Source organism: Python bivittatus, unplaced genomic scaffold (assembly GCF_059951505.1).
Source record: "Python bivittatus isolate LINGU-HERP-01145 unplaced genomic scaffold, Pbiv_v1 ctg000290_np1212, whole genome shotgun sequence".
NCBI lineage: Eukaryota > Metazoa > Chordata > Lepidosauria > Squamata > Pythonidae > Python > Python bivittatus.
In genome coordinates, this window is record NW_028277068.1 from 81759 (window position 1) to 107975 (window position 26217).

Consider the following 26217-nt stretch of genomic DNA (forward strand, 5'->3'; position numbering starts at 1 on the left):
TGGACTCCCAGAACCATTACAGGCCAGGAGAGCTTCTCATTGGTGGCATTGTCTCTGCAGCAAAGGTTTATTTTCAGCCACTGAGCTTCAACACAACTCCTTCAACTCAAGTATACAAGTAAGTCCATCTTCCTACACTGCATTGCAGTACTCCCTTTCCAATTGATTTCTAAAGTTCCAGCCCTCCTATCTTCACAAGCATTGTCCTCTTGATCTGTTAGTTTTTCTCCATTTCTGTCCAATTTCAAACTTGGGTAACCATTTCACCCCATGCAGCTGCTGACCTAGCCTGGAAATTCACAGTTGCAGTTATCTTATACATGTTCCCTGTTGAGATTATCTGTTCTGCTTGATATTTAAGAACAAGCATCCACTTTGTTTGAGCAGAGGCAGGGGGTGGATGGAGAAGAGAGGGTGGTTCCTCCCTTCTGCCCCTCTTACAGTTCATCAGGGAGAGAAAAATGCAGGAATGCTGCATTTTCCCCCCTGCATTAAAAATGAGGTAAGTTAAATCTCCTTTCAGGATATTTTGGACAAAGGAGTTGAAAATCTGAGTATGTCCAGAAATTGAAAACTTATTGGCTTTGTTAATAGTCCCAGCTGTTCAATTTGGGTGTCTATATGATCCTTATTGTGAGATTAGGTCAAACTACCATTAACTATGTTGAGAAAATCTCCAGGAAGAGAGAGAAACAGAGTGTTTGAAGACAGCCTGAAGTTTTAGTTGAACTGCAAACATACTGAAACCCTCAAAAATGCATGCAGGTCTTAACAAGTATTATGAATAGAAAGATTCCTTTGAAATATGTGAGATCTCTGGGGATCACCCCCAACCCTTCTTAGGAGAGATGACGCAATCCATCCAAAAAGGGGGTGAAGTGTGCCCCTCTCCAAATATCCTTTTCATGTCATAAACTGTGATAGTGCCTTCGAAATGTGATCTGAAATACTTTATTAATATAATTTCTTGGATTTTTTAAATTTGTTTGTTGTTAATATTTTTAGGAATCCTTTATGCCATTCAGAGGAAGTTTTGAGCTGCGATGGATTAGAACTGTTTTTGTAATAAAAATGCTTAAATAAAATATTACCTTCATTAAATATGTTCTAATACATTTATACTTGCAGAAAATTTATGACAAAATACTGGAAAATCCTATCCTTCCTTTTTGCCATCCAGGAGATCAACCAGGATTCCCATCTCTTACCCAACATCACTCTGGGTTACAATGTTTATGAGAACAATTTCCATGCAGGAAAGACTTCAGAGGCTCTGCTGGACCTGCTTTCAGACGGGGAGGCCAACGTCCCCAACTACAGCTGTGGAAGGAGGAGACACACAGTGGCGGTTCTCGAAGGGGCTGAGACGGACATCTCCATCCAGATTTCAACCATGTTGGGCACCTCCAAAATCCCACAGGTGTGACTTTTTTCAGTAACATAACTTTCAATCAGAAGTCCTCAGCTGTAAATGAAGAGCGCCGTTTATTACAAGAAAGATAGGCATTTAACTTTGGATGTTAAATTTAAAATACCACCATCTTTCATTCTTTTCAGATCAGTTACAATTTTGTTTCCCAGATTCTGACTGATAAAACTCAGTTTCCTTTCTTCTACCCAATGCTCCCTGCTGAAGGAGTCCAGTACCCAGGGATGGTCAAGCTGCTCCTCCATTTCAGGTGGACCTTGGTGGGTCTGATTTCTTCAGACACTGACCAGGGGCAGAAATTTATGAGGACGTTGACTTCCATGCTGATAAGGAATGGCATTTGTCCAGTTTTATCACAAACTCTTTCCCAAACTACCTATCTAGACAACGTGGATGTGAGTCCATATCACAGCTGGAAACAAGTGAACGTCTTTCTCTACGGTGCAGAGAAAGATTTCGCCACTGGGGGAATATTCATTCTACATTCAGTATTTCAAACCTTTGAGCAACCTGTCACAGGAAAAATCCTGCTTACAACATTCTGCTGGGACATGACCATCTCTTTGATGAATAGGGCCATTCCCTTTCAGTTCATTCATAGCATGTTTTCCTTTCTTATGAAGGGAAATCACATAGCAAAGTCTGGCTTAAAACTGAAGACTTACGATTCCATCAAACTCTTAGCAGATAAATCCTTTAAATGTTCATACCCCAAGGATGCCTTTTCTGTGAAAGTCTGGAGACAGTGCAGGGAGAGAGAAGAACTGGAGACTCTGCCCCTGACAGAGGTGGATCAGATTCTGTCACTGGACGGCTATTTCATTTACAACACAACCTGGGCTGTGGCACGGGCCTTACATTCAGCCTATATGTCCAGATCTAAGAGGACAAGGATCAGAGTTGGTAATAAGATGGAAACTCCAAGCTTGAAAGGGTGCCAGGTATTTTTTTTTCCCTTGTCTCTCTCCCGCAGCTGAGAATCAATTCCAGAAATGTAACAACTGGGCAGATAGTTTGAAAAGTTATTTTTTTCTCAACACACAGACACACACATACACACACACGCAAAATTGAATTCCAAGTTTCCGTTCCTCTCCCTTTTCCATTCCCTTCACTCCTTTACTCTCTGTTTCAACATATTGTATCTGTTGGGGGGGGGGGAGGGAGGAAGGAACGAGGAAGCCATTAAGGAAATAAACAGAGAATGGATCTCATAGTCCAGAGATTGAAGGAGGGATGGAAAAGAAACTCAAAATAACCCTGGCTTGATCTTGTTTAGTATAAGGGATGGGGAAAACCTGGATAGGCTTTTACGGTGGATTTCAACTTTTCCAGTTAGGCCACATCAAAAAAAAAAAAAAAAACTGCATTAAGTCCAGAAATGCTAGCTTGCCATTGTGGGATATTTTAACACAATCTTGAAATCCTACCCAATTTTATCTCTCTAATATTTCACAGTGTTGGTCGAGATAGTAGATATTTAAAAAGGGAGTTACTGGGTGTTTTGATTCACATCTTTACAGATTCTTTTCTGAAGCTGCTGGAAAATAAATCTGAAATTTCAATTTTGTGTAAAGAGAAAGAAACATGTTTACCTGCAAAACAAAGAAATTTGCCATCAAGTTTTGTATGTCCTGTCTAAACGTACCCATTTTCACTTCCATTCCAGCTTCATTCTTTTCTCACAAACTCTCAGTTTTACAATAATTCCTTAAATGGCGTATATTTGGATGAGAATGGAGACCTGTTGGCAGACCTGGACATTTTGAAGTGGGATGTTATGAACAATAGAATCTATAGGACAGCGCGGTTTGGGAGCCTAGAAAGAGAGGGATCCCTGGATGTCAAGTTAATGATCAACCAGAATGCGACTGCCGACGTAGAAGGGCTGAACAAGGTAGGGTTAAATCTTTCATTCGCTTTTCTTGAAATTTTTAGCAAGGGGATTGCTATCTTAGGTCAGGGAGTCCCTTGGAATGTCATCTAAGTTCTCCCAGAAAGACAACATTTCTGTAGTTAGATGCCCAGATGATCATCAGAAAAATAGACTTAACTGTTCAATAAAAGTATTTATTAGTCTTGTGAAAAAGGAGGAAGATTTGAGCCATGGGAACAGGGTGATTTCCTTTGACCAAAGCAAATACAACCTTCTCTTGATGTAGCCAAGCTAAGCATTCAACTTCAAGTCTTCCTCCTTTCCTTCTTTCTGGAAACAGATTCATTTTCTGCATCTTCTTCCTCTCTCTGCACAGCCCCTGCCTCCTTCCAGGTGTGTGGAAAGCTGTCATCCCGGATTCAGGAAGGTGGCTCAGGAAGGGAAGCCCATCTGCTGCTACGACTGTCTTCCTTGTGCAGAAGGAACCATCTCCACCGTGGAAGGTGCGTGACACCTGAGGAAAGGGGCACACTTTGGGGAGACATATCCTCCAACAAGCTTGGCATTTAAAACATTCACTTTGTTATAATATGCACAATATATTTCATAGTCAGGAATAAGAAAGGAAATTACAAGTTAAACTGGGGGCTGGACATTAAAAGGTACTGGAAGAACCTCTTGCCTTTCTCTTCAATCTCAAAACATACCTTTCATTTTTTAGTTTGCTGTTCACCCCCTTTCTCCTAACAGAGAGAATTTCCAATGTTCCAGGACATAAGGATGTTGGATGGATCTTTGGAACAGATTGATCAGATCTTCCTTCACTTGTCCATGTCTAGATGGAACAGACAAAATTCATGGCCTCAGATTCCCAGAGAAATCAAGACACAGGAAACACTCTCTTGCAATCTGCACAAATCCACTCTAAACCACGACAGACATTGTGCCTTGACACTGAACAGATAAGATAGACCCTGTCCAACTCCTGCATTCGCTCTCTATAACAGGGGAGGAAAGAGGAGTCTTAGTCCTATGTGGCCTGGTGGGAAGATGGCCCCACAAACAGGAATTCTAAACAAACCAGTTGGGGGGCCATCTTTCCACCACCTGCAGCCCAGCCTGAATGACTTTGCCTGGACTTCTTTCTATTGTAGGGAATGTCTTGGGTCACCTGACATCCCAGGCTGCAGGGTTTTTTTTTTTAACATATTCAGCTTCCTTTCTGAGTTAAACTGGGAAAAGTTAAGCTACTTCCCTTATGAAAAGAATAATGCTTAAACTGAATCCTTCCTTCCTTCCTTCCTTCCTTCCTTCCTTCCTTCCTTCCTTCCTTCCTTCCTTCCTTCCTTCCTTCCTTCCTTCCAGATGGAGAACATTTTTCATTTCTTCCCTTTCTAGCTTAAGTGAAAGGAAGAAGCATCAAATCCTAGGTGGTTTGTCTCATCAGTCCTCCAAAGACATGCCCAAGGAACGGGAAGTGATTGGTCCTTCCTGCCAAAGCATGGGTGGGAGGGGCAAAGGAGCAGAGGAAACTACCAATCAGGGTAATCACTGACCAGACAGAAACACTGTCCATCTGCAGGACCAAAGCAGAAAATGACATTTTAAAACCTGGCTTAAACCACCTCTTTTATGCATGAGAGACAAGTGGCTGAGTTTCGTAGACATAGAGATGCCCTTTCAAAAGAGTCAGACCTGGAAGGGCCATTAAGCCCATGAGACAATACTTTGCTCATTTCAGGAACACAAATTAAAACATCCCCAACAGATGGCAGCCAAGCCTCCTCGTGAATGGGAGGGGAGCCCCATCTCTCTGGGGCTCCTCCTTACTATATCCATGTACAAATATTCCCACAAGGCCCAATTTCACCCAAACTAGGCACTTGATTGAAGTCCATCATTTATCTCAGATCTTCTTCTTGCTCTTTTCAGATGCAGAAAAATGCACTCAGTGTCCAGGAGGTCACCATCCAAACATCCACCAAGATCATTGTATCCCCAAAATGAAAACTTTCCTTTCTTACCAAGAAAATTTGGGGGTCGTCCTGGCTTCTTTTGCCTTGTTCCTCTCTTTAATGTCAGGCTTTGTCTTGGGAATATTCATTCAATTCCAGGAAACTCCAATTGTTAAAGCCAACAATCAGGACCTTTCCTACATTCTCTTCATCTCCCTCCTGCTTTCCTTCTTGACCTCCTTCCTCTTCATTGGCCGGCCAAGGAGAGCCACCTGCCTTCTGCGACAAACAGCCTTCAGCATCATTTTCTCAGTTGCTGTCTCTTCTGTCTTGGCCAAAACAGTCACAGTGGTGCTAGCCTTCTTGGCCACAAAACCAGGCAGTAAAATACAGCGATGGCTGGGAAAGAGCTTGGCTAATTCCATCATCCTTTCTTGCTCTTGTATTCAAGTTGTCATCTGCAGCATCTGGTTGGGTACTGCTCCCCCATTCCCTGACTCTGACATGCACTCCCTACCTGGAGAGATCATCCTGCAATGTAACGAAGGTTCTGTCTCCATGTTTTATGGAGCCCTCAGTTACATGGGCTTCTTGGCTGCTGTCTGCTTTACGGTGGCTTTCCTGGCCAGGAACCTCCCTGGGGCCTTCAACGAAGCCAAGCTGATCACCTTCAGCATGCTGGTCTTCTGCAGCGTCTGGGTCTCCTTCGTGCCCACCTACCTGAGCACCAAGGGCAAGTACATGGTGGCTGTGCAGGTCTTCTCCATCTTGGCCTCCAGTGCTGGTCTGCTGGCCTTCATCTTTATGCCCAAGTGCTACATTATTCTGCTAAGGCCAGATCTCAATACAAAAGAACGTTTGATGTCAAAATTACATTGAATGCTGGGTTTGGGGTGAAGTATTTTCCAAACTGGTCAGTTATTTTAAACAAACATCTTTTGATCTTTTAATGGTCCTGATACAAAAACAAAACACCAAGTCCTGTTTTTCATGGCATGATAGAAATGGACCATCACTCTTTAATAAATATCATTTCCCCCTTTCATTTTGTTCATCTTCATCATCATCATCACCATCATATTTATTACGGTCACAGACCATAATTAAAAATAAAAGTATATTGAAAAATTCATTAAAATGCATTAGAAATAAAATAAAACAAAACATGATAATATATTTACAGATTGGTGGGATCATCAATGGGCAATCAAAGTCTGCCTAACATTACAAACAGTATAACATACTGACCATACTGATTTATAATTGTCCTTAATAAGGAAAGAATCAAACCTGTAGGAAAAAATAGTAGTTTTAGCCAATGTGCTATAATACAAGTCCGTGCACCTGTTTCAACGTTGGACAACCCTGCTTCCCTCCTTAATACTACATTTGGAATGCAGGGGGATACCTGAAATATGGCCCTCAGGAATTTTGATTGAACCCTTTCCAGAGGAGTAAAGGAAGAATAAGGTCCTAGCTGGGCACCAAAGAGTAATTGTATATGAGCCTTAGCTGAGTAAAGCTTCAGTGCTGCTGGGATATGCTCCTCTGGTAAAATGAAAAGATTGAATTGCGGCCACTGTTTTTTGAGCATTTTGTGTAACATAGTTTTGGTGTGCACTGCGTTTAGTGGAACTATGAAAAACCATGCCCAAGTATTTAAAAGATTTAACTTGTTCAATATTCTGGCCATTTATCCTCCAGATGTGCAAGTTAGGTCTCTTTGCAAAGGTCAAAACCTTAGTCTTACTATAATTGATTTCAAGTGCTTCCTCAGAGCAATAACTGCCCAGAGTATTCATGGCTCATTTGAGTCCAATTTACATTTGTGATAGGAGTACTGTGTCATCTGCGTACAACAAAGTTGCAATATGCCTGATTGCCAATTTTGGTGGGTGATGTTCTCATTGGTTTATTTTGGCCACCGGTGGATTTATATATAGATTAAACAACAGAGCAGCTAAAATACAGCCCTGCCTCACTCTTCTGTGAGTTGGAATCTCATTTGGATGATGGCCTTGCATCCTGCATCGAACTTTGATTCTAGAGTTCTTAGAGAGATTGTGCATTGATAGTAACCATCTATCAATGGTAGTGTAGAGGAGCTTAGACCAAAGCCTTGCTCTGGGAACCAAATCGAATGCAGACCTAAAATCAATGAAAGTGGTGTATAGTGTCGAACCTGTTTAGATGTGTACTTTTCGGCCAGATGTTGGAGTATAAGGGCATGTCCGTAGATAGAAGCCTGCTTGCTCATCTGCCAAAATATGCTCTGAATCAATCCAGTCAACTAATTTATTGTATACGTGTCTGGCATAGAGCTTGCTTATTATGCTTAACAAGCTAATGGGCCTATAATTAGCAGGCAGGTCTCAGGTGCCCTTTTTATAGATAGGCACGATAATAGCTAGGCCCCAGCCCTCTGGAAATTGTGCAGTGCGATCAATATAGGTAAACAGGGAAGCAAGAACAGGGGTCTGTTATAAAATGATTGATTGAATCCACCCCAAATGGAAGTTAAAAATTAGTTATTTTATTCTTGTGTTATTTGGACAGAAAACAAAGCAAGTGTTTAATCAGTGTTTAACCAAAGTTGATTACTACATACAATTTCTCTAATTTCCTGTAATATTTATTACAATAAAATATATGCCTATTAAGGCTATCAATAAATGTAAGTGCCCACCTAGGCTAACAACAGTATATCAATAAACCATTCTGCCTTACTAGGCTACCCAAGTTGCTGTAAATATTCCTGCCCAACAAGGCTACTCATTCACACAAAATACTTACATACACTCTCAACACAGTTGATCAGGCTGTGCTAGAGTGAGCTGGGAATCAGACTCAGGGCGTCCCCTGCTCCAACAAGAGTCATCTCGCACTTCCAAATAGGCATGGTTTCCATCCTTTCTTTTATACCCAACTTGTTTACTTAGAATTCATCCAGGTCATCTCCATCCATTCTCATCCAGGTACGGTACATGCCAGGAACATTTCATGTTTGGTACAGTTGGGTAACTTGTTACAATGGTACCTCTCATCCCGTTATCTTATAAATTTATGATGTGTCACTTTATTCCTTACACCCACCAGCATTCCAGCCTTATTATTGTTGAGAACTCATTCATACCAGGTCTGGCGTACATTCCAACATTCCTTCATGCCAGCAATGTGAGTTTCCTAGTAAAGTTCATGAATAGGATAAACATGGCTGTTCTATGGCTATATGATTATATAGATTTATATATATATATAAGGCTTAAATTCATTACAGGTCCACCATTCCAAATTGTTGCATGGTATATTGGGCGTAATAAAATCATTGCCTGGAACTTTACCAGGCTTTAGCTGATTTATGAACCTCTTTATTTCAGCATTTGTGACAGGAGCCCAATTAGGGAGCAGGTTAACGTGAAGATCTAAGTCAATTGTATAGGCTTCTTCTTGTGAATATAATGCTCGAAAATGATCCTCACACATGGATGCAGGTAGAAGGTGAGGAAGTGATAGAGGCCTGTCAATTGAATGGAAAGCTATCAGGTGCCAGAGGAGAGTGGGATTTCTGGCTTGAGATGCTGTTATCAATTGCTGCCAGGAAGCCTTAGTGAATTCTCTTTTCTTTTTAGTAAGAGATGTTTATATTGTTTCTTTGGGAGCATAAAGTCTTGGATGGAATGCTCAGCTGGGTTCTCTTTATATAACTGAAATTCCCTGATCAGTTTACTTTTGGCCTCAGAACATTCTCCATCAAACCAGGGCTGAGAGGAATAAGTCCTACCCCCTGGATTTTCTCTTTTCCTTGATATCTGGGTGGAGATCACTGGGTGGAGTAACCAAATCAGTTGTGTAAATGTCTGCAGAGGAGAATCCCCAGACCTCTCTCTAACTATGGTGAGGTGAAATTGCAGTACTGCTTCAGATAGAGGCAGCTGAGAAATTTGCTCACTAAGTTGCTGAGTCCATTTGACACAGACCAGCCTCAGCTCTGAATCTGAATCCCGAATAGGGGTGGGTTCTGTTTCCAAAAATCAACTGTCAAACGCTTTTATAACTGTAATACTTGGAAGATGACCACTATCAGGTCGATTTTCAAAATGAAATTCTTGTACAGAAGTAATCAAGTTCCATGAAATTAGAGTACAATCAAGCAGGCAAGGTCTTGAGCCAACCCAGTGGGAGAATTCACCAGGGAAATCACTACTGATAGATCCATTCAACAGATATAAATTTAGTTTGTTAATTGTTTGTAAGAGACACAGCCCCTTATAGTCCCCTTTTGAGTCTTTAGATTGCCAAATTAACAAAGGGGGAATTGTGACTGGTTCTGGAGGGTACTGGTGGAACTGAGGAAAAACTGCCTTATCATTCGCCCCCACCCTAGCATTTAGGTCACCAGAAACTATTACATAAGCCGAGGGATTATTTAGCATAAGAGTACTTATGTAGGCTTCAAATTTAGTCCATAAGTTGTTAAATTGGGACCTGTTTTGAAGCGGTGGAAGATAAACATTAACCAATAATAATAGAGCATTATTAAATTTTAGCAGCACAGACATTGCATAATGCTCCATTGGGTCTAGCTGTATAATATTTGAATGTAGTTTAGTTGAAATTTGTATACTTAATTCACCACACAATCTGCTGTGTCCTGCTCCAGGGGCTGCAGGTAGTGAAAAGGATTTATACCCACTTACAGTATATACAAGCTGTTACCAAGCCAGGTTTCTTGGAGTAAGAGTAGATCGAATTCAGCAATGTAATTTATGAAAGCAGTCTTTGGGTTTAGCGTTCCAACCTGCAATATGCCATGAGAGAATAGATAAGGATTTAAGAGCTTCCAAACGTCAGTCTGAATTCCCAGAGGTGACCGTTGCTAAAGGCAAATCCTGAAGCATGGTGGAAACACAAGATGTGTCACGTGGATTGTTGTGTGGTGGAAATACAAGATGTGTTGTGTTGACTCAGCTATCGGAGAGATAGGTGTATGTATTGTCGAAGGCTTTCACGGCTGGAATACGATGGCTGATGTGGGTCTTCTGGGCTGTGTGGCTGTGTTCTGGAAGTTTTGGTTCCTAACGTTTCACCAGCATCTGTGACCGGCATCTTCAGAGGGCAGGAGCACAGACAGGAGCAGTTCTCTCTGTGCCCAGGATGAGGTGACCCTAGTGGGTATTTATAGAGATCAGCGAGGGTGCCTGTGGGGGGGGGGGTTGTGGGTTAACGAGTGGCTGCTTGTTTTGGTGATCACAGTATGTGTGTATCTTCCTGGGGGTTAGGCAGGGTTTTTTCTCTTGAGTTGTTAATGAGGGGCTGCTGAGGGTGATTAGCATGTTCATTGTGTGAATTGTGGACTAGGGTCACATCATCCTGGGCACAGAGAGAACTGCTCCTGTCTGTGCTCCTGCCCTCCGAACATGCCAGTCACAGATGATGGCGAAACATTAGGAACCAAAACTTCCAGAACACGCCCACACAGCCTGGAAGACCCACATCAGCCATCAGATAGCTGCATGTTGGGTGTCAGAGAGGACTACATTGATATCAGAGTAGATAGTTCCAGAGCTGGCATACGACCCAGAGCCAGGCCTCTGTCTGAGAAGTTGCCAGTTGCTGGGACTGGAGTTCTTCACCTTTCTTGGTTTGATCTTCAGCATTCCCATCTATCCCCCACAAGGATTTATAGGCATTTTCTGGGGGATTCAATTGGGGAGCCACGCTGTGGGAGGGTGTTAAGGATACATCTGGATCCGTGGAAGACAAGAGGTGAACTTTTTCCTCAGGGTCTGTGTGCTTTGGATTCTCTAATTGACGTAACAATTTGTCAGGCTGCAGATTGTCGGAGACTGGATTCGACGCTAAGGATTCTCCAATGGTATTCTGTGTGGCTGGGCTTTTTATTACTGAAAGAGTATCAACGATTTGTTGGTTAAGTGTATTGCCACAGTCCTGAGTACAGGGCAGAGCCAGATTAATTCATGGCTTTGCTGTAGAGCGTATTATCACCAAAGTTTCTCTTAGTTCATCCAGTCTCTCTATAACATCTGCTTGCTCTAAGTCTGGCAACGCAGCGAAGGAGTCAATCAGCTCTTCTTCCAATGAGTCCTCAGCAGACTCCCTAGCTGTAGATAACACCGTTTGTTGATTAGCACTCTTCTTCCTCAGGGTCATTGCTGATGAAACATCCTCAGAGTTATCTGAGTTCAAGTTGCTACACTTAGATTCTGAAGGGGTAATACCCTCTTGGGAAAACTGATTCAAAAGCGGGCTAGCTTTCTCTGAGCAGAAGACGCGTACCGGGAGTATTGAAAAGGTGCACAGGAAGGGCTTCATTTTATAGAGCATGCTAGGAACTGTAGGCTGCTTAAATGCTAGCAGAATTCGCATGCAGCCCCTTCTAGATGGCAGCCATTCAGCATGTAATAAATCTATCAAAGAGCATTCGCAGTGAAGCTCACGGACAGAATAACTGCCTTTCTGTAGCCCCATTCCCCTCTATTCACTCTGTTGTTGGAAATCTGCAGGGTGATCTGATTGATCCATAAGTAATAATTACACTTGTCTCGTCTCTGCCCATTTTCTGCTTGAGAGTGATACCTTCCGCAGTTATTCCTTTCTCTCCTAGTAGATTCAGAAATGGGGTCATCTCTGAATTCCCTGTTGGCTGCTCTCTGTGTGTCAGTATGAACATTAGGTGTCTTTATAGCTTCTGTTTTATCTGGGTGACTCTCCGTATATTTAACAAAGGACTCCTTTAGTGGGTCAACCTTATTTTTAACGGAAGTTAAGAGTTCAAAGATTGAGGTCACCATTTGTGCTGTAGGCAGGCATTGCCTAGATATGAAGTCTGTTACATTCTCCCTTTTTAAGTCTAGATCATCCCCGTCCAGCCTAAGCAAAGCGGCTGCTGAACAAAAAACAGAAGTCCGGGGAGGGGAGGCATCTTCTAATAGGGAAGAAGAAAGTTCTAAAAGCTGATGGCTTTCGATTTCTGTCTGTAAATCCCATTCCAAAGAATTATGAGTGTCATGTCTATCTGGAGAGGATGTAGGGTCAGGATTACTTGCTGGAGTTGTCTGTCTGTTTAGAGTATATTCGTCCATTTTCTGCTGCTTCAGAGGTTTAGATGGAATTTGTGTTGCAGAGTGTACACGCTGTCTCTTCTTCCTTTTTCCCATTCTTGAATCCTGGTTTATATGTTATCAAGTTATACTGTAACTGGAGCAGACAGTTGACCCCTCAGGTGATATAGTTTAAAATAAATTAAAATATGGAAAATAAAATCAAATAGGATGTTGCAGGATAGAATAAAATGAATATAAAATGAAATAAAAAGGGAGAGCATAGACTCGAAGCTGCTCACCCATCGCCATCTTGAAGCTCCTCTCACTACAAGACCATCACTCTTTAATAAATATGATTTCCCCCTTTCATTTTGCTCTTGAGTGTATATTAAGCTGAGGTGGGTCGGTGTATTAATGTTTTGGTGAGTGTAAGATAATTTTTTGAAGGGTACGTTTCAATGAGAGAGTGGGGCACAATTACGTTGGAATACATATTGGTGTATTGACTGCACTGGAGATAAGACAGGCCTAAAATGTAATACGGTGCAGTCTCCAGAGAAGAAATAGTAACTGTCCTTCAAGGATCTGGTGGGATTTCACCAACCATGGCAGCCTCCATCGACACCTCTCCTGCCCCCGATTTATCCCCCTGCCACCAGTCCAGTGATTCAAACAGTGCTGGCTAGCTGGGTGTAGCTGCCATTTTAAACTTCCCAGAATACTTGCTGGTTTTGGAGCATCATGGACACAGTGTCCAGAGCAACAGAAAAACCTCAGGCTTTCTGAAAACATTTTTGGGCCTCAACATCACTATGATGTAGATTGTTGTTCCCTGCTTCATTTCTGTTTCCTAGGCCTTCCAATCCCAACATGTTTTCCTCCTTGATGTTTCCAACTTTGGCCTTCCATTCTCCATCCACAACCACCACTTCTTGCTTACCTGTTCTGTTGATTTCAGATTCAACTGGACTTAGAACTCATAGAATTCCCCTTCTTCGCATCAGCACTTGGAGCATAAACTTGGATAATCATCAGGCTAAAAGGCTATCTGCAAAGTCTAACTGATACTGCTCACTTTCTGACTACCCTGTATCCAAGCCCTCTCCTTGTTCTGACCCTCCTGACTATGAAAGCAATGTCCTTTGTGGAAGGAAAGACTCAAGGCTGCTGATGTGAGTGTCCTTCCTTATGGCTTTGTGTTTCCTGGGACTTTCAGAGAGCAAAGACCATGCCTGCACTGCAGAGAGGTCAAAAGGAAAACACCGAAGGCCAAGGATATGGGTGTCACTGCAGGAGAGAAAGGAAGTGGGGTCCGAGAGCTGAAGGACAAGCCAGCTGTACATGGAGAAGGTGAAACTGAACTTCAGCAGTATGGTGGAATAAGAAACAAGACAAGGAGGAGCATATTGGGAACTGTGTGAAGTTCTGTCACCTGTCTCTTCTATCATTTATCATTAGGCACAGATAGGTTGCATATAATAGGCTTAACACACTAGGAGTATATCGCTTTTATCACAAAACTTCCTCTTGCAAATATCAAAGGAGAAGCATTCAGCCTCCTGATCCATGGTTCATACAATACCTTAAGTCTGACCCCGCGACACTCTGGTATCTAAATTACACTCTCTGCCATCTGGCTGGGAGTTTCTGGCCCCTACTCTTATCGGCACTCCGAGCCTGGAGAGATCATCCTGCAATACAATGAAGGCTCTGTCCCCACATTCTATCGTGCCCTTAACTACATGGGCTTCCTGGCTGCTATCTGCTTCACAGTCACTTTCCTGGTCAGGACTCTAGCTGGGCCTTCAACGAAACCAAACTGATCATCTTCTGCATGCTGGTCTTCTACAGCATTTAGGTGTCCTTCCAGGGCTGGCCTGCAGGGCTCCATCTTTCCTCCCAAGTGCTGGATTTCTTTTTTCTCAAATCATGATACAGATTGACTACCACTTTTTAATAATATTATTTCCCATTTTCTCCCTGTTGCTCAGTCTATAGAGAACTGTGCAAGTGTGTTTGAGTGTGTACAAAGGTGCTTATGTTGAACAGGTTGTGTCAGGCTTTATCCAATACTCCAAAATTTTGGCTCATAAATGTGATGTTGAGGTTAAAACTTGTTTGTAGCTCTCCCAAGAAAGAAATGTTCAAAGCCCTGCAGGAAATGGATTATTTTGGCTGTTTCCAGTTGGGCTTTGCGCCTGTTTTGGCACTGAGACTGTCTTGGTTTCCCTTGTGAAAAGCCTTGGCAGGATCAGGTTGGGACAGTGTGACCTTCTTGGTGTTTCTTGATCTTTCAGAGGCTTTTGATACCATCAATCTTGGCCTCTTCCAGCACTGCTTCTGAAGACCTGTGTGTACAACTATGCTTCTCCTCCTTCTTGAGGGGATGGTTCCAGTTGTTGGTTGTGCGGAGGACAAACCAAAGCGCCTCAAGTATGAGATGCCATGGGGCTCAACACTCTCTCCAGTCCCCTACAACATGAAACCACTTGTGGAGATCATCTATTGACATGGGCTCAAAGCTCATGTAAGCTGGTGATTGAGTTTTGATTGAGTTTTATTGTAAAAGATTGGGGGGTCCTGTTGTTTTTACTGTTTGGACTGCTACAATATGGGCAGCTAATCAAAGATGGCTTGGGAGTTCATGGACACAGCTGCAACCACAGATGTGATTCAGATTATTGGAGCTACTCATAGGATGTTGGGGGTGATGTCACACTCTAGATCTGATTTTGGTAAAGGGCAGTGGCAAGATGATCTGGTACGTAGTGATATTGATATCAGTCCCTTGTCATGTACAGAACATTCCCTCCTGGCCTCAGAGTTCCCTTAGCTCTCCCTCGTTGTCTCCATTCCTATTTAACATAGACATGAAGCCTCTGATGATGTAATCTATAGAGGTGCTTACTCAATGCCTGGAGATTGTGAAGATTTGGATGGAGATTGCAGGTTGTGACTGAACCCTAGAAAGAACTGAGTGTGTCTGGGTTTGGGAGCACCCTGGTTCTGAAGCACTTCCATCAAAAACTCTGGACAGGATAGTACTCCTGCAGGGAATGAATTGGTACAAAGTCTGGACTCAAGACTCCTGCTTGAGGAGCAGGTGGGAGCCCTAGCTAGGAGGGCCTTGACACAAATCCATCTTATGAGCAAGTTTTGCCTCTTCCTGAATCAGGAGGCACTGCTCGTAGTCACTCAAATGTTAGCCCTTTCCTTTCAGGATTATTGCAACAAACTCTACATGGGACTGCATTTAAAAAGCAGTTGGAAACTTCAACAGGTCAAGAAAGCAGTGGAGTGTGTGGGTGGATGAGATGACTTCTATGGAGGGATACTGTCATCAAGTTATAGATTTGAAAAAATTAGTACTTAGTGGAGGGGTTGTGGGTGTTTTTTTTTTTTTAATTAAAAGAACATTAAAGTGTCAAAGTTTGCTGGAAATGTTAATTAATTTCTTTGGGAGCCACCTATCCAAAACTCACTGTACTATTTTATTTTGACATCAAATATTCTTTTGTATTCAGATCTGCCCTTAGGAAAATAATGTAGCATTTGGGGAAAAAGATGAAGCCCAGAAGGCCAGCACTGGAGGCTAAGATGGAGAAGATCTGCACAGCCACCATGTACTTGCCCTTCGTGCTCAGGTAACTGGGCACAAAGGAGACCCAAACACTGCAGAAGACCAGCATGCTGAAGGTGATTAGCTTGGCTTCGTTGAAGGCCCCAGGGAGGTTCCGGGCCAGAAAGGCTACTAAGAAGCAGACAGCAGCCAGGAACCCCATGTAGCCAAGGGCACCATAAAACATGGGAACAGAACCTTCATTGCATCTCAAGACGATCTCTCCAGACTGCAAGTTCATGTCAGACTCAGGGAAGGGAGGAGAAGTCCCCAACCAGATGCTGCAGAGGACAACTTGGAGACCAGAGCAAGAAAGGACGATGGAGTTGGCCAAGCTCTTCCCCAGCCATCTCTGCACTTTATTCCCTGGCTTTGTGGCCAAGAACACTAACACCACCGTGACTGTTTTGGCCAAGACAGAAGAGACAGCGACTGAGAAAATGATGCTGAAAGCTGTTTGTCGCAGAAGGCAGGTGGCTCTCCTTGGTCGGCCAATGAAGAGGAAGGAGGTCAAGAAGGAAAGCAGAAGTGATACAAGGAGCATGTAAGAGAGGTCCTGATTGTTGGCTTTGATGATTGGAGTGTCTTTGAATTTTATGAAAATTCCCAAGACAAAGCCTGTGATTAAGGAGAGGAACAAGGCAAGAGAAGCCAGGATGATCCCTAGATTTTCTTCATAGGATAGGAAGGTGATAATCTTCTCTATACAGCGATCTCGATGGATGTTTGGATATTGATCTTCTGGACATTTGTTGCATTTTTCTGCATCTGAAAAAAGCAAGAATAAGATCTCCCTTAAAGCCTATACAAATTATGCCAGCAGAAGGGGAAAAAACTCTAAATTTGACTCGGACAAGGAAAATTAAGGGTTGATGACCTTCAGGCAGGCTCATGGTTGGTTGAGGACATCATCATGCATTCCTGTTCTGAACAAATAGTTAAGGTTCCTCCCAGGACAAGAAGAAAGTGTGGTTCTTGCATGACTCATAATTATGATTATTATGATTATTGTGATTATTAGTCATCTTGCCTCCTCTTAGTGAGAATCCAGAAGTTGGAACAGCCATTGAGACCATCAGATCTACCATCCCTGTTCAGTGCAGGGGCTCTGTTTGGGGAATACTGTATTCAAGGTTTCATGAACACAGCAAGGGAGAGTTGAAAATAGAAGAGGCACCCAGAATCAGAAATGCTTTTAAAAACCCCTTGCACAGAAAATGTCTAAGTAAAGAGCCTCAAGCTTTCCTCAGATCTCACCCACCTTCCATGGTGGAGATGGTTCCTTCTGCACAAGGATGACAATCGTAGCAGCAGATGGGCCTCCCTTCCTGAGCCACCTTCCTGAATCCAGGAGGACAGCTTTCCACACACCTGGAAAGAGGCAGGGGCTGAGCAGAGAGAGGAAAGACACCCAGGAAATTAATTTATTTCATGAAAGGATGCAAAGGTGGAAGGATTAGTGGTCTGAAATTCAAGACTGAGCTTCACTCACTTTGAAGTCTATAAAAATTGGGAGTTCATGCACCAGATTCAGCTGCCCGTAACTTCTATGTTATCTTCTCTTCTAATTTTTCACAAAAAACAATTTTTAGATTCAGAATCTAAATTTGTATACTAAATTACTCATGCAAAGATTGGATGGATATTTTGCTTTGGCAGAATTACCGTATTTTTCCGTCAATAAGATGCCCCCATGTACAAGACGACCCCCACTTTTCCAACCCAAAATTAAGAAATCAATATTTTAAAGATAGTGCAGAATACATTTTTATTTAGTAATTAGGTAACATTCACCTGATACACTCGGTTGGAGGAGGTCCAAACCATCTCTCTGCAGCTCTATTTCCATGCTCTTTTGCATAACTGATTACATTCAATCACGAATGAAACTGCCGATAGCTTGTCTCTGCAAATAGACTTCCTCCAATTGCTTTGTTCAGCATCAGCTGACATCAGTTACATAAGGCTCGTGATTGGAGGAAGTCTGTTTGCAGAGACAGTATGGGCAGTTTCACTCGTGACTGGAGGCTCGTGATTGGAGGAAGCCTGTTTGCAGAATCAAGCTATTTCACTCGTGATTGGAGGCTAGAAATAGGAGGAATCCTGTTTGCAGAGACAAAGTATGGGCAGTTTTGCAACCACGTGGTTCTCTCCTCGCCTTACTTCCTTGACTAAGACACCCTTCAATTTTTAGTGTAAGGATTTTAGAAAAAAGTATCGTCTTATAGTCGGAAAAATACGGTAATCCTGTTGCTCCATGGATCAAATCTACCTACTTTTGCCAAGGCCTAATAAATAGTTTACTTAAACATTTAAGGTTATATTTCTCATAGAAGCCTCAAAATCAAAACAGAAATTCTCTTGGAAAACTTTGGTGACGTTCAAAACCACTCCATGCCCAAAGAATGCAACCCTGTTGGTAAGAGCTTCAGCCAGAATGAAATAAACTTTTCCCACCTTGTTCAGACCTTCCATCTCTGCAGTCACATTCGGGTTGATCATAAATGTGAAATCCTGGGATCCCTGTCGTTCTAGACTCCCAAACCTCACTTTGGTAATAGAGGTTTTGGAGAAAAACACCCAGTTCACAATATCTAGGTGTGATGCCAGCTCTCCATTTTCATTCAAATAGACCCCTTCCATGGCATTATTGTAAAACTGAGAATCTTGAAGGAAAGAATGAAGCTGGAATGGAAGAGAAAATGGGTATTTTTAGACAGGGCACCCAACATTCTATGGTAAGACCCCTTCACTTGGGCTCCAGGGGAACTGAAGAAGTATCTGTCTATATACAAAATGAACATATCAGATTCATTTTCCAGGTTCTTTAGTAGTTGATCTATAACCTACTAACTTACACTTTAATTATATATGAACTGGACAAACACTGAGATGGGTGAGAGAGAAACGTGGACTGGCTTTCAAGATTCTAATATGCCCAATAACAATAAAATCGCATCCTAGATTCCTAGAATCCCTGCAGTGTCTGTTTCTTGAACTGTCCAACCTGGAGGGGGTGACATCGGCCTTGAAAGCTTATCCAAGTTTTTCCCTCTCCCAATTTACATTGTCAGGCAAGGGTGGTTTTGGGTTTCTTCCCCAAATCTCCTTCTGTCTCTGGACTATGTAATCACCTGCCAGTTCCTCCTTGATGGCTTATTCCTTACCTTCATCCCTCTCAGTTCCTTTACAGTCTACCTGTCAAGTGGCAACAGAAAGTAAAAAACATGTTCAGAGGACCCTTCTTTTTTTTTTACTGCATTTTTTTTATTCAAGATTTTTTTTAAAGAGGATAAAGGTAGTACAAACTAATATCAAGTGAGGAAAAGAAAAGAAAAAGAAAGAAAGAAACCGAAGAGAAAGCTAAAAGTGCAAGAGAGGAAAAAAAGTAATAGAAAAATAGAAAAGAAAGAAAAAAGATGCAAAGAAGTAGCTTCTGATCTTCCTTACAGCAGTTAGAAGTACAAGTATAAATTTACCTCTTACTCTCTCGTTACAACATAAGTCTATTAAATTAAAATCTATTTTGTCTAATCATCAAAACCATAGATCATAAGTTCATTTTTTTCTGTGTCATAGAAAAGTCTATAAGGGGGTTTCAGTCAGCAATCAACATAGATATTGTCTTTTTTCTGATCAAAGAAGCCAATTTAGTTATCTCAGCAAGTTCCAGCATCTTCACCCGCCATTCCTCCATTCTGGGTACTACCAGATCTCTCCATCTTTGTGCATACAATAATTCCGCTGCAGTTATCATGTACAAAAAGAAGGTTCCATGACCTTTTTCCAGCTGTTTGTCCATCAATCCCAAAGAAAAACCTCTGGTTTCAATTGCATATTAATCTTTAAAATCCTCTGAATTAGTGTATGTATTTGAATCCAGAATTTTCTAGCTTTTTTACATCTCCACCAGACATGATAAAAATTACCCTTCTTTTTGTTCATATTTCCAACATAAATTTGCCATTATACATTCTAGACAATTGCTCCGGTGACATATACCAATGATACATAATTTGAAAAAAATTCTCTCTAAGATTATAACATAATGAAAATCTCAATCCTTTCAGCCACATATTTTCCCATTGTTCCAACTGTACATTATAAACAAAAATTGTAGCCCCCTTTATCATGCGTTCTTTCATTTGCTCCTCTTCTGTTTCAAATTCCCCTTCAGAAAATTCTCCTTCACAAAATTCTAGTGTCTCATGATAAGTTGACCATTTATATTTGCCTATTATCTCTCATCTATAAAATGCTTCTTGTGCCTGAAAACACAAAGGGGTTTTCAGGAAAAATCTGGGTTTGCATCTCTTCCATATTCTTAATATGGCACATCTAAGATAGTGACTTTTAAAATCCAAATTAACCTTGACTCTGTCATACCACAAATATCCATGCCACCCAAATCTCAGGTCGTGTTCTTCTAACTCCAACAGCCTTCTATTTCTCACCAACACCCCCTCTTTTATCCAGACCAAACAGCAAGCTGCAAAATACAATTTCAAGTCAGGTAAACCCAAACCTCCTCTTTCCTTTGCATCCTGGAACACCTTATACTTAAGTTGTGCTTTTTTCCCCCCGCCACACAAATTTCAATATGTCTTTCTGCCACTGTTTAAATGCTGCATCAGTTGTCAAAACAGGTGTTGTCTGAAAGGAAAACGTTATTCTAGGCAAGACATTCATTTTTATCACAGAAACTCTCCTCAGCAATCATAATTGTAGTTTTCCCATCTTAACATGTCTTTTCTGACTTCATTCCATGTCTTAACATAGTTATTTTGAAATAAAATACAATTCAGATTTGTCATAGTGATAACCAGATATTTTACCTTCTTCTCAATCTTAAAACCCATTTTATTCATCAATTCTGTTTGACCTGCTGTTTTCATATTTTTTGTTAAAATCTTTGTCTTCTGTTTATTAATCTGGAGTCCTACTAATGTACCATATTCTTTTAATTTGCCCATCCATATCTCTATTCCTTTCAAGGATCTTCCAGAACCAACATCAAACATCTGCAAATGCCCTGAACTTTCCTCTTGCACCTGCATGAGTTTTTCTGTAGTCTCCTCTCTTTTAAACTCTGCTGTTCAAAAGTAAAAATCACACTTTCCAATTTGTCCCATAAAAATATCAACTTTTTCTGCTTTCAATTCTCAGTAAAAAAAAAAAAAACAACAACTCTTTTCTCTTAATTAAAATTTCTGATAAGAATTTCTTTAAGGACAATTATCTGTATTGGTAAGTCTTGTATTATGGTGCTGCTGCAAAACCTTGTCTTCTTCCTGACGAAGTTCACCAAAACGTCCCTTGGAATGTTACTTATTCTCGACAATCTTAAATTTATTCTGTACACTTTATTAATCTCTGCCTCTGTATCCTTGTCTTCTTGGTCCAAAAAAATTGCCAAGACTTTAATCATACTTTCTGTAATATCTTAACCAGAATATTCTGGGGTTGCTTTAAATCTCAAATAAAATCCCTTCTCTCTCAATTCCAACAGAGCCAGATTATCTATTTCTCTTTCTAACTCTCCATCTAAAAGTTCTGTCTTACTCTCTAAAATTTCTACTTTGTCATTAATTTGTTTTACCTCTCCAGACACTTGTTTTACAGTGATTTCCACCTTCTTAACTTTTTCTTTCATTTCCTCTTTCACCTTTTGAAGTCTTTCATCCATTCTTTTTTCAAAAGCTGTCAATTTAATATCAAGTGCTTCTAAACTGAACACATTGTCAAATGATCATTCTTGAAAATTCCCCCATGTCCTCTAAACTCTTTGCCTTTCTCTCCTTCAATTGAATAATGGGATAAATTCTCCTCAAGGATTAACTGATTTCTACCTAATTGCCTTATATACAAGTCTCAAATATTCTTTGCCATAAACTTCCAATTATGCAATTCTTTGACTGCACTCTATATCATTAGCTTCAAATATTAATGAATAAACAGCAGTGATTGGTTATTAATTATTATTTTGGTTTGGTCCTCCTCAAAACACAAGCCCGTGGGATAACGGAGAAAATTACCTTCTAAACAGAAGTGTGTTCTTGGAGGTCCAAATCTTAATAATCACCATGAAAACACTTCTCAAAAGCTGTTCAAGTGAGATTCATTATTGAACAAGGCACGAAGCTATTGGAGAATGTCTCTGATTCCATCTAATTTGCTACTTCTGAACTATAATCTTCTTTTTCTAGGGGATCCTGATGATGTTCCTCTATACACTTCTGTAAGGAAGTGCACAACTGCACGCACACACACACACACACAGATGGATGTGGCAGAGTGGGACCTCTGGCTTTCTTAAGGGGGAGCCCCTCCGCCATCCCAACTGTTCCCCTTATTGAACCTCGGCAGAGTCTATTTGATCATGAGGATCTGCCTCTCGCTTGCAAAGAAAAGTCCTCTTTCACTCAGGAAGGATTGCAAGAATCTTTGCTTGCCTTGAGGTCTAACATACCCCACAGTTCACTGGAAAGGAGGGGACAGGATTGGGTGGGAGATGGTTGTGCTCCTGCTTGTAAAGCAAAGCAAAACAATAGATTAACCAAGAAATCATTATTGGCAGGAGGTGAAATGATATTTGATTGAATGAGGGAAAGGATGGCTAAACACTGAAGACATCCAAATTATTTCTTCCAAATGAAGTTTAAAAGGAGATTCTTTTGGCAAACAAAGGGGGAAAAGTGAAGGGAATTCAAAAGAGAGAGGAATGGGAAGTTGGGATTCAATTTCATGTTTTCTTTGAATTTTATTTTTTATTTTATTTTGAGTATATGAGCTTAATTCTTACTTTTGTAAAACTGATTCTTAGCTGCTGGGGAGAGGTGTGCAACAGACAACAAATACCTGCCAAGCCTTCAGCCTTGGAGTCTCCAAGTTCTTCCCACCGTTGATCCTTGTCCTCTTGGATCCGGATACATAGGCTTCATGGAAGGCCCGCGCCACAGCCCAGATGGTGTTGTAAATGAAATAGTTGTCCAGAGACAGGATCCGATCAAGTATCTCCTCAGGCAGAGCCTCCAGCTCTTCTCTCTCTCTGCAGCGTCTCCACACTTTCACAGAAAAGGCATCCTTAGTGTAGGAGCATCTATAGGATGTCCATGCAAGAAATTGCATGGTCGAGTAAAACTGCGTAAACCCACTGTATTTTGCCATGTGATTTCTCTTCATCAGAAAGGAAAAAATGCTATGAAGAAATTGAATGGGAAAGTCATCATGTGCCAAATAAATGGTGAAATCCCATTGTATTGTTGTGATCAGGACTTTTCCTGTAACAGGCTCCGTAAAAGTTTCAAATACTAGTTGTACAATCTTTAGCCCTATATTGAATGAATACTCCTCAGCACCATAAAGAAAGACATTCACTTGTCTCCAACTGTGGAATGGTTCATCATTTATAAAAACATGATAAATTGTTTTGGAAAAGGTTTGCAAGATAACTGGACAAATGCCATTCCTGAGCAACATAGAAGTCAGGGTCCTCAGGAATCTCTCCCCCTGGTCAGTTTCCGGAGCAATCAGACCCACCAAAGTCCACCTGAAATGGAGGAGCACCTTGACCATCCCTGGGTACTGGACTCCTTCAGCAGGGAGCATCGGGTAGAAGAAAGGGGACTGAGTCTTATCACTGGATGTCTGGGAAACAAAAGTGTAGCTGATCTAAAAAGCAATGAAAGACATGCTATTTGACTCCCACAGCATCCAGAATTATAGATAACAATTCTGGCTTAATGAAGCCATATTCCACTCCTGGACAAGAAGGCTTATCTACTCCCCCATTGCTTTCTGAATTGCTTCCCTTCCCTTTTGCTTCCTCAGTGGAGACTTTTTCAAACTCTTGGAAATCAAAGATTCCCCAGTCTGGACTTGGGACCATGCTGGGAGGGAATATGTCTACTCTAATCCTTCCCACCCTTCCATAACTTGAACCTTTATCCTGAATACCTCCCATCTGCATAATACACCCCTTCATGGATCACTGCCTTGTCGTGGCGAAGGGGCTTGCGTAACTCAGTGAAGCCATGAGCTATACCGTGCAGGGCCACCCAAGACGGACAGGTCATGACAGAGAGTTCTGACAAAATGTGGTCCACTGGAGAAGGAAATGGCAACCCACTCCAGTATCCTTGCCAAGAAAACCCCATGGACAATGTTAAAAGGCTAAAAGATATGATGCCGGAAGATGAGCCCCTCAGGTCGGAAGGTGTCCAATATGCTACTGGGGAAGAGCGGAGGGCAATTCCAAGTAGCTCCAGAAAGAGTGAAGCGGCTGGGCCAAAGCCGAAAGGACGTTCAGCTGTGGATGTATCTGGAAGCGAACAGAAGGTCCGATGCTGTAAAGAACAATATTGTATAGGTACCTGGAATGTAAGAACTATGAACCAAGGCAAGCTGGATGTGGTCAAACATGAGATGACAAGATTGAACATCGACATCTTGGGAATCAGCGAACTGAAATGGACGGGAATGGGTGAATTCAGGTGACCATTATATCTACTACTGTGGGCAAGAAACTCTTAGAAGAAATGGAGATGCACTCATAGTCAATAAGGGAGTGGGAAAGGCAGTAATGGGGTACAACCTCAAAAACGACAGAATGATCTCAGTGCGTATCCAAGGCAAACCATTCAACATCACAGTCATCCAAGTCTATGCCCCAACCACTGATGCTGAAGAAGCTGAAGTTGACCGCTTCTATGAAGACCTACAACACCTTCTAGAACTAGCACCAAAAAAAGATGTCCTTTTCATCATAGGGGATTGGAATGCTAAAGTAGGAAGTCAAGGAGTAATCGGAATAACAGGCAAGTTTGGCCTTGGAGTACAAAATGAAGCTGGGCAAAGGCTAATAGAGTTCTGTCAAGAGAACAAGCTAGTCATAGCAAACACTCTTTTCCAACAACACAAGAGACGACTCTACACATGGACATCACCAGACGGTCAATACCAAAACCAGATTGATTATATACTTTGCAGCCAAAGATGGAGAAGCTCTATACAGACAGCAAAAACAAGACCAGGATCTTACTGTGGCTCAGATCATGAGCTTCTTACTGCAAAATTTAGGCTTAAATTGAAGAATGTAGGGAAAACCACTAGACCACTCAGGTATGACTTAGATCATATTCCTTGTGAGTACACAGTGAAGGTGATGAATAGATTTAGAGGATTAGATTTGGTAGACAGAGTGCCTGAAGAACTATGGACGGAGGTCCGTAACATTGTACAGGAGGCAGCAACTAAAACCATCCCAAAGAAAAAGAAATGCAAGAAAGCAAAATGGCTGTCTGATGAGGCTTTACAAATAGCTGTGGAAAGAAGGAATGAGAAAAGCAAGGGTGAAAGGGAAAGATATAAGCAACTGAATGCAGATTTCCAGAGAATAGCAAGGAGAGATAAGAAGGCCTTCTTAAATGAACAATGCAAAGAAATTGAGGAAAACAATAGAATGGGGAAGACTAGAGATCTCTTCAAGAAAATTGGAGATATGAAAGGAACGTTTAGTGCAAAGATGGGCATGATAAAGGACAAAAAAGGCAGGGACCTAACAGAAGCAGAAGAGATTAAGAAGAGGTGGCAAGAATACACAGAAGAACTATACAAGAAAGATCTTAATGTCCCTGATGTCCACGCTGGTGTGATCACTGACCTTGAGCCAGACATCCTAGAGAGTGAAGTCAAGTGGGCCTTAGGAAGCATTGCTAACAACAAAGCTAGTGGAGATGACAGTATTCCAGCTGAGTTATTTAAAATACTAAAAGATGATGGTGTTAAAGTGCTGCACTCAATATGCCAGCAAGTTTGGAAAACGCAACAGTGGCCACGGGATTGGAAAAGGTCAGTTTATGTTCCAATTCCAAAGAAGGGCAATGCCAAAGAATGCTCAAACTATCGCACAATTGCACTCATTTCACATGCTAGCAAGGTTATGCTCAAAATCCTACAAGCTAGTCTTCAACAATACATGAACCGAGAACTACCGGATGTACAAGCTGGGTTTCGAAGAGGCAGAGGAACTAGAGATCAAATCGCCAACATTCGCTGGATCATGGAGAAAGCACGAGAGTTCCAGAAAAATATCTACTTCTGCTTCATTGACTATGCAAAAGCCTTTGATTGTGTGGATCACAACAAACTGTGGCAAGTTCTTAAAGAGATGGGAGTACCAGACCACCTTACCTGTCTCCTGAGAAATCTGTATGCAGGCCAAGAAGCAACAGTTAGAACTGGTCATGGAACAACCGATTGGTTCAAAATAGGGA

At 41.6% G+C, this 26217-nt stretch overlaps 3 protein-coding genes across 3 annotated transcripts in view; 2 read left to right on the plus strand and 1 right to left on the minus strand.

Annotated features, from left to right (window-relative positions):
* LOC148215415 (vomeronasal type-2 receptor 1-like) lies at nucleotides 1–15987 on the plus strand. The gene is made up of 6 exons (XM_088143618.1): nucleotides 1–118; nucleotides 1181–1420; nucleotides 3099–3326; nucleotides 3682–3808; nucleotides 14622–14851; nucleotides 15849–15987. The coding sequence occupies exons 2-5, from the start codon at nucleotides 1394–1396 to the stop codon at nucleotides 14666–14668; spliced, it is 429 nt and encodes a 142-aa protein (XP_087999744.1). The 5' UTR covers nucleotides 1–118; nucleotides 1181–1393; the 3' UTR covers nucleotides 14669–14851; nucleotides 15849–15987.
* LOC107326697 (vomeronasal type-2 receptor 26-like) lies at nucleotides 5103–6139 on the plus strand. Its single transcript, XM_015891212.3, has one exon. It carries the CDS (start codon nucleotides 5309–5311, stop codon nucleotides 6137–6139), a length of 831 nt encoding a protein of 276 aa, XP_015746698.3. The 5' UTR covers nucleotides 5103–5308.
* Nucleotides 15816–26217, minus strand: part of LOC148215416 (vomeronasal type-2 receptor 116-like) — a 20246-nt gene continuing 9844 nt past the window's right edge. The window contains exons 3-6 of the mRNA XM_088143611.1: nucleotides 22802–23026; nucleotides 19111–19141; nucleotides 18412–18609; nucleotides 15816–16711 (exon numbers count right to left, since the gene is read on the minus strand). Coding sequence (XP_087999737.1) covers nucleotides 15816–16711; nucleotides 18412–18609; nucleotides 19111–19141; nucleotides 22802–23026 — 1350 coding nt within the window. The remainder of the gene's footprint in view (nucleotides 16712–18411; nucleotides 18610–19110; nucleotides 19142–22801; nucleotides 23027–26217) is intronic.

Bases quoted from the DNA above. Each gene is read 5' to 3' on its own strand.
- LOC148215415 (XM_088143618.1), top strand. From the start codon at position 1,394: ATGTTGGGCACCTCCAAAATCCCACAG. The intron at 3,327-3,681 runs GTAGGGTTAAAT...CTCTCTGCACAG, and splicing joins ACGTAGAAGGGCTGAACAAG to CCCCTGCCTCCTTCCAGGTG. The intron at 3,809-14,621 runs GTGCGTGACACC...TTGATCTTTCAG, and splicing joins AACCATCTCCACCGTGGAAG to AGGCTTTTGATACCATCAAT.
- LOC107326697 (XM_015891212.3), top strand. From the start codon at position 5,309: ATGAAAACTTTCCTTTCTTACCAAGAAAATTTGGGGGTCGTCCTGGCT.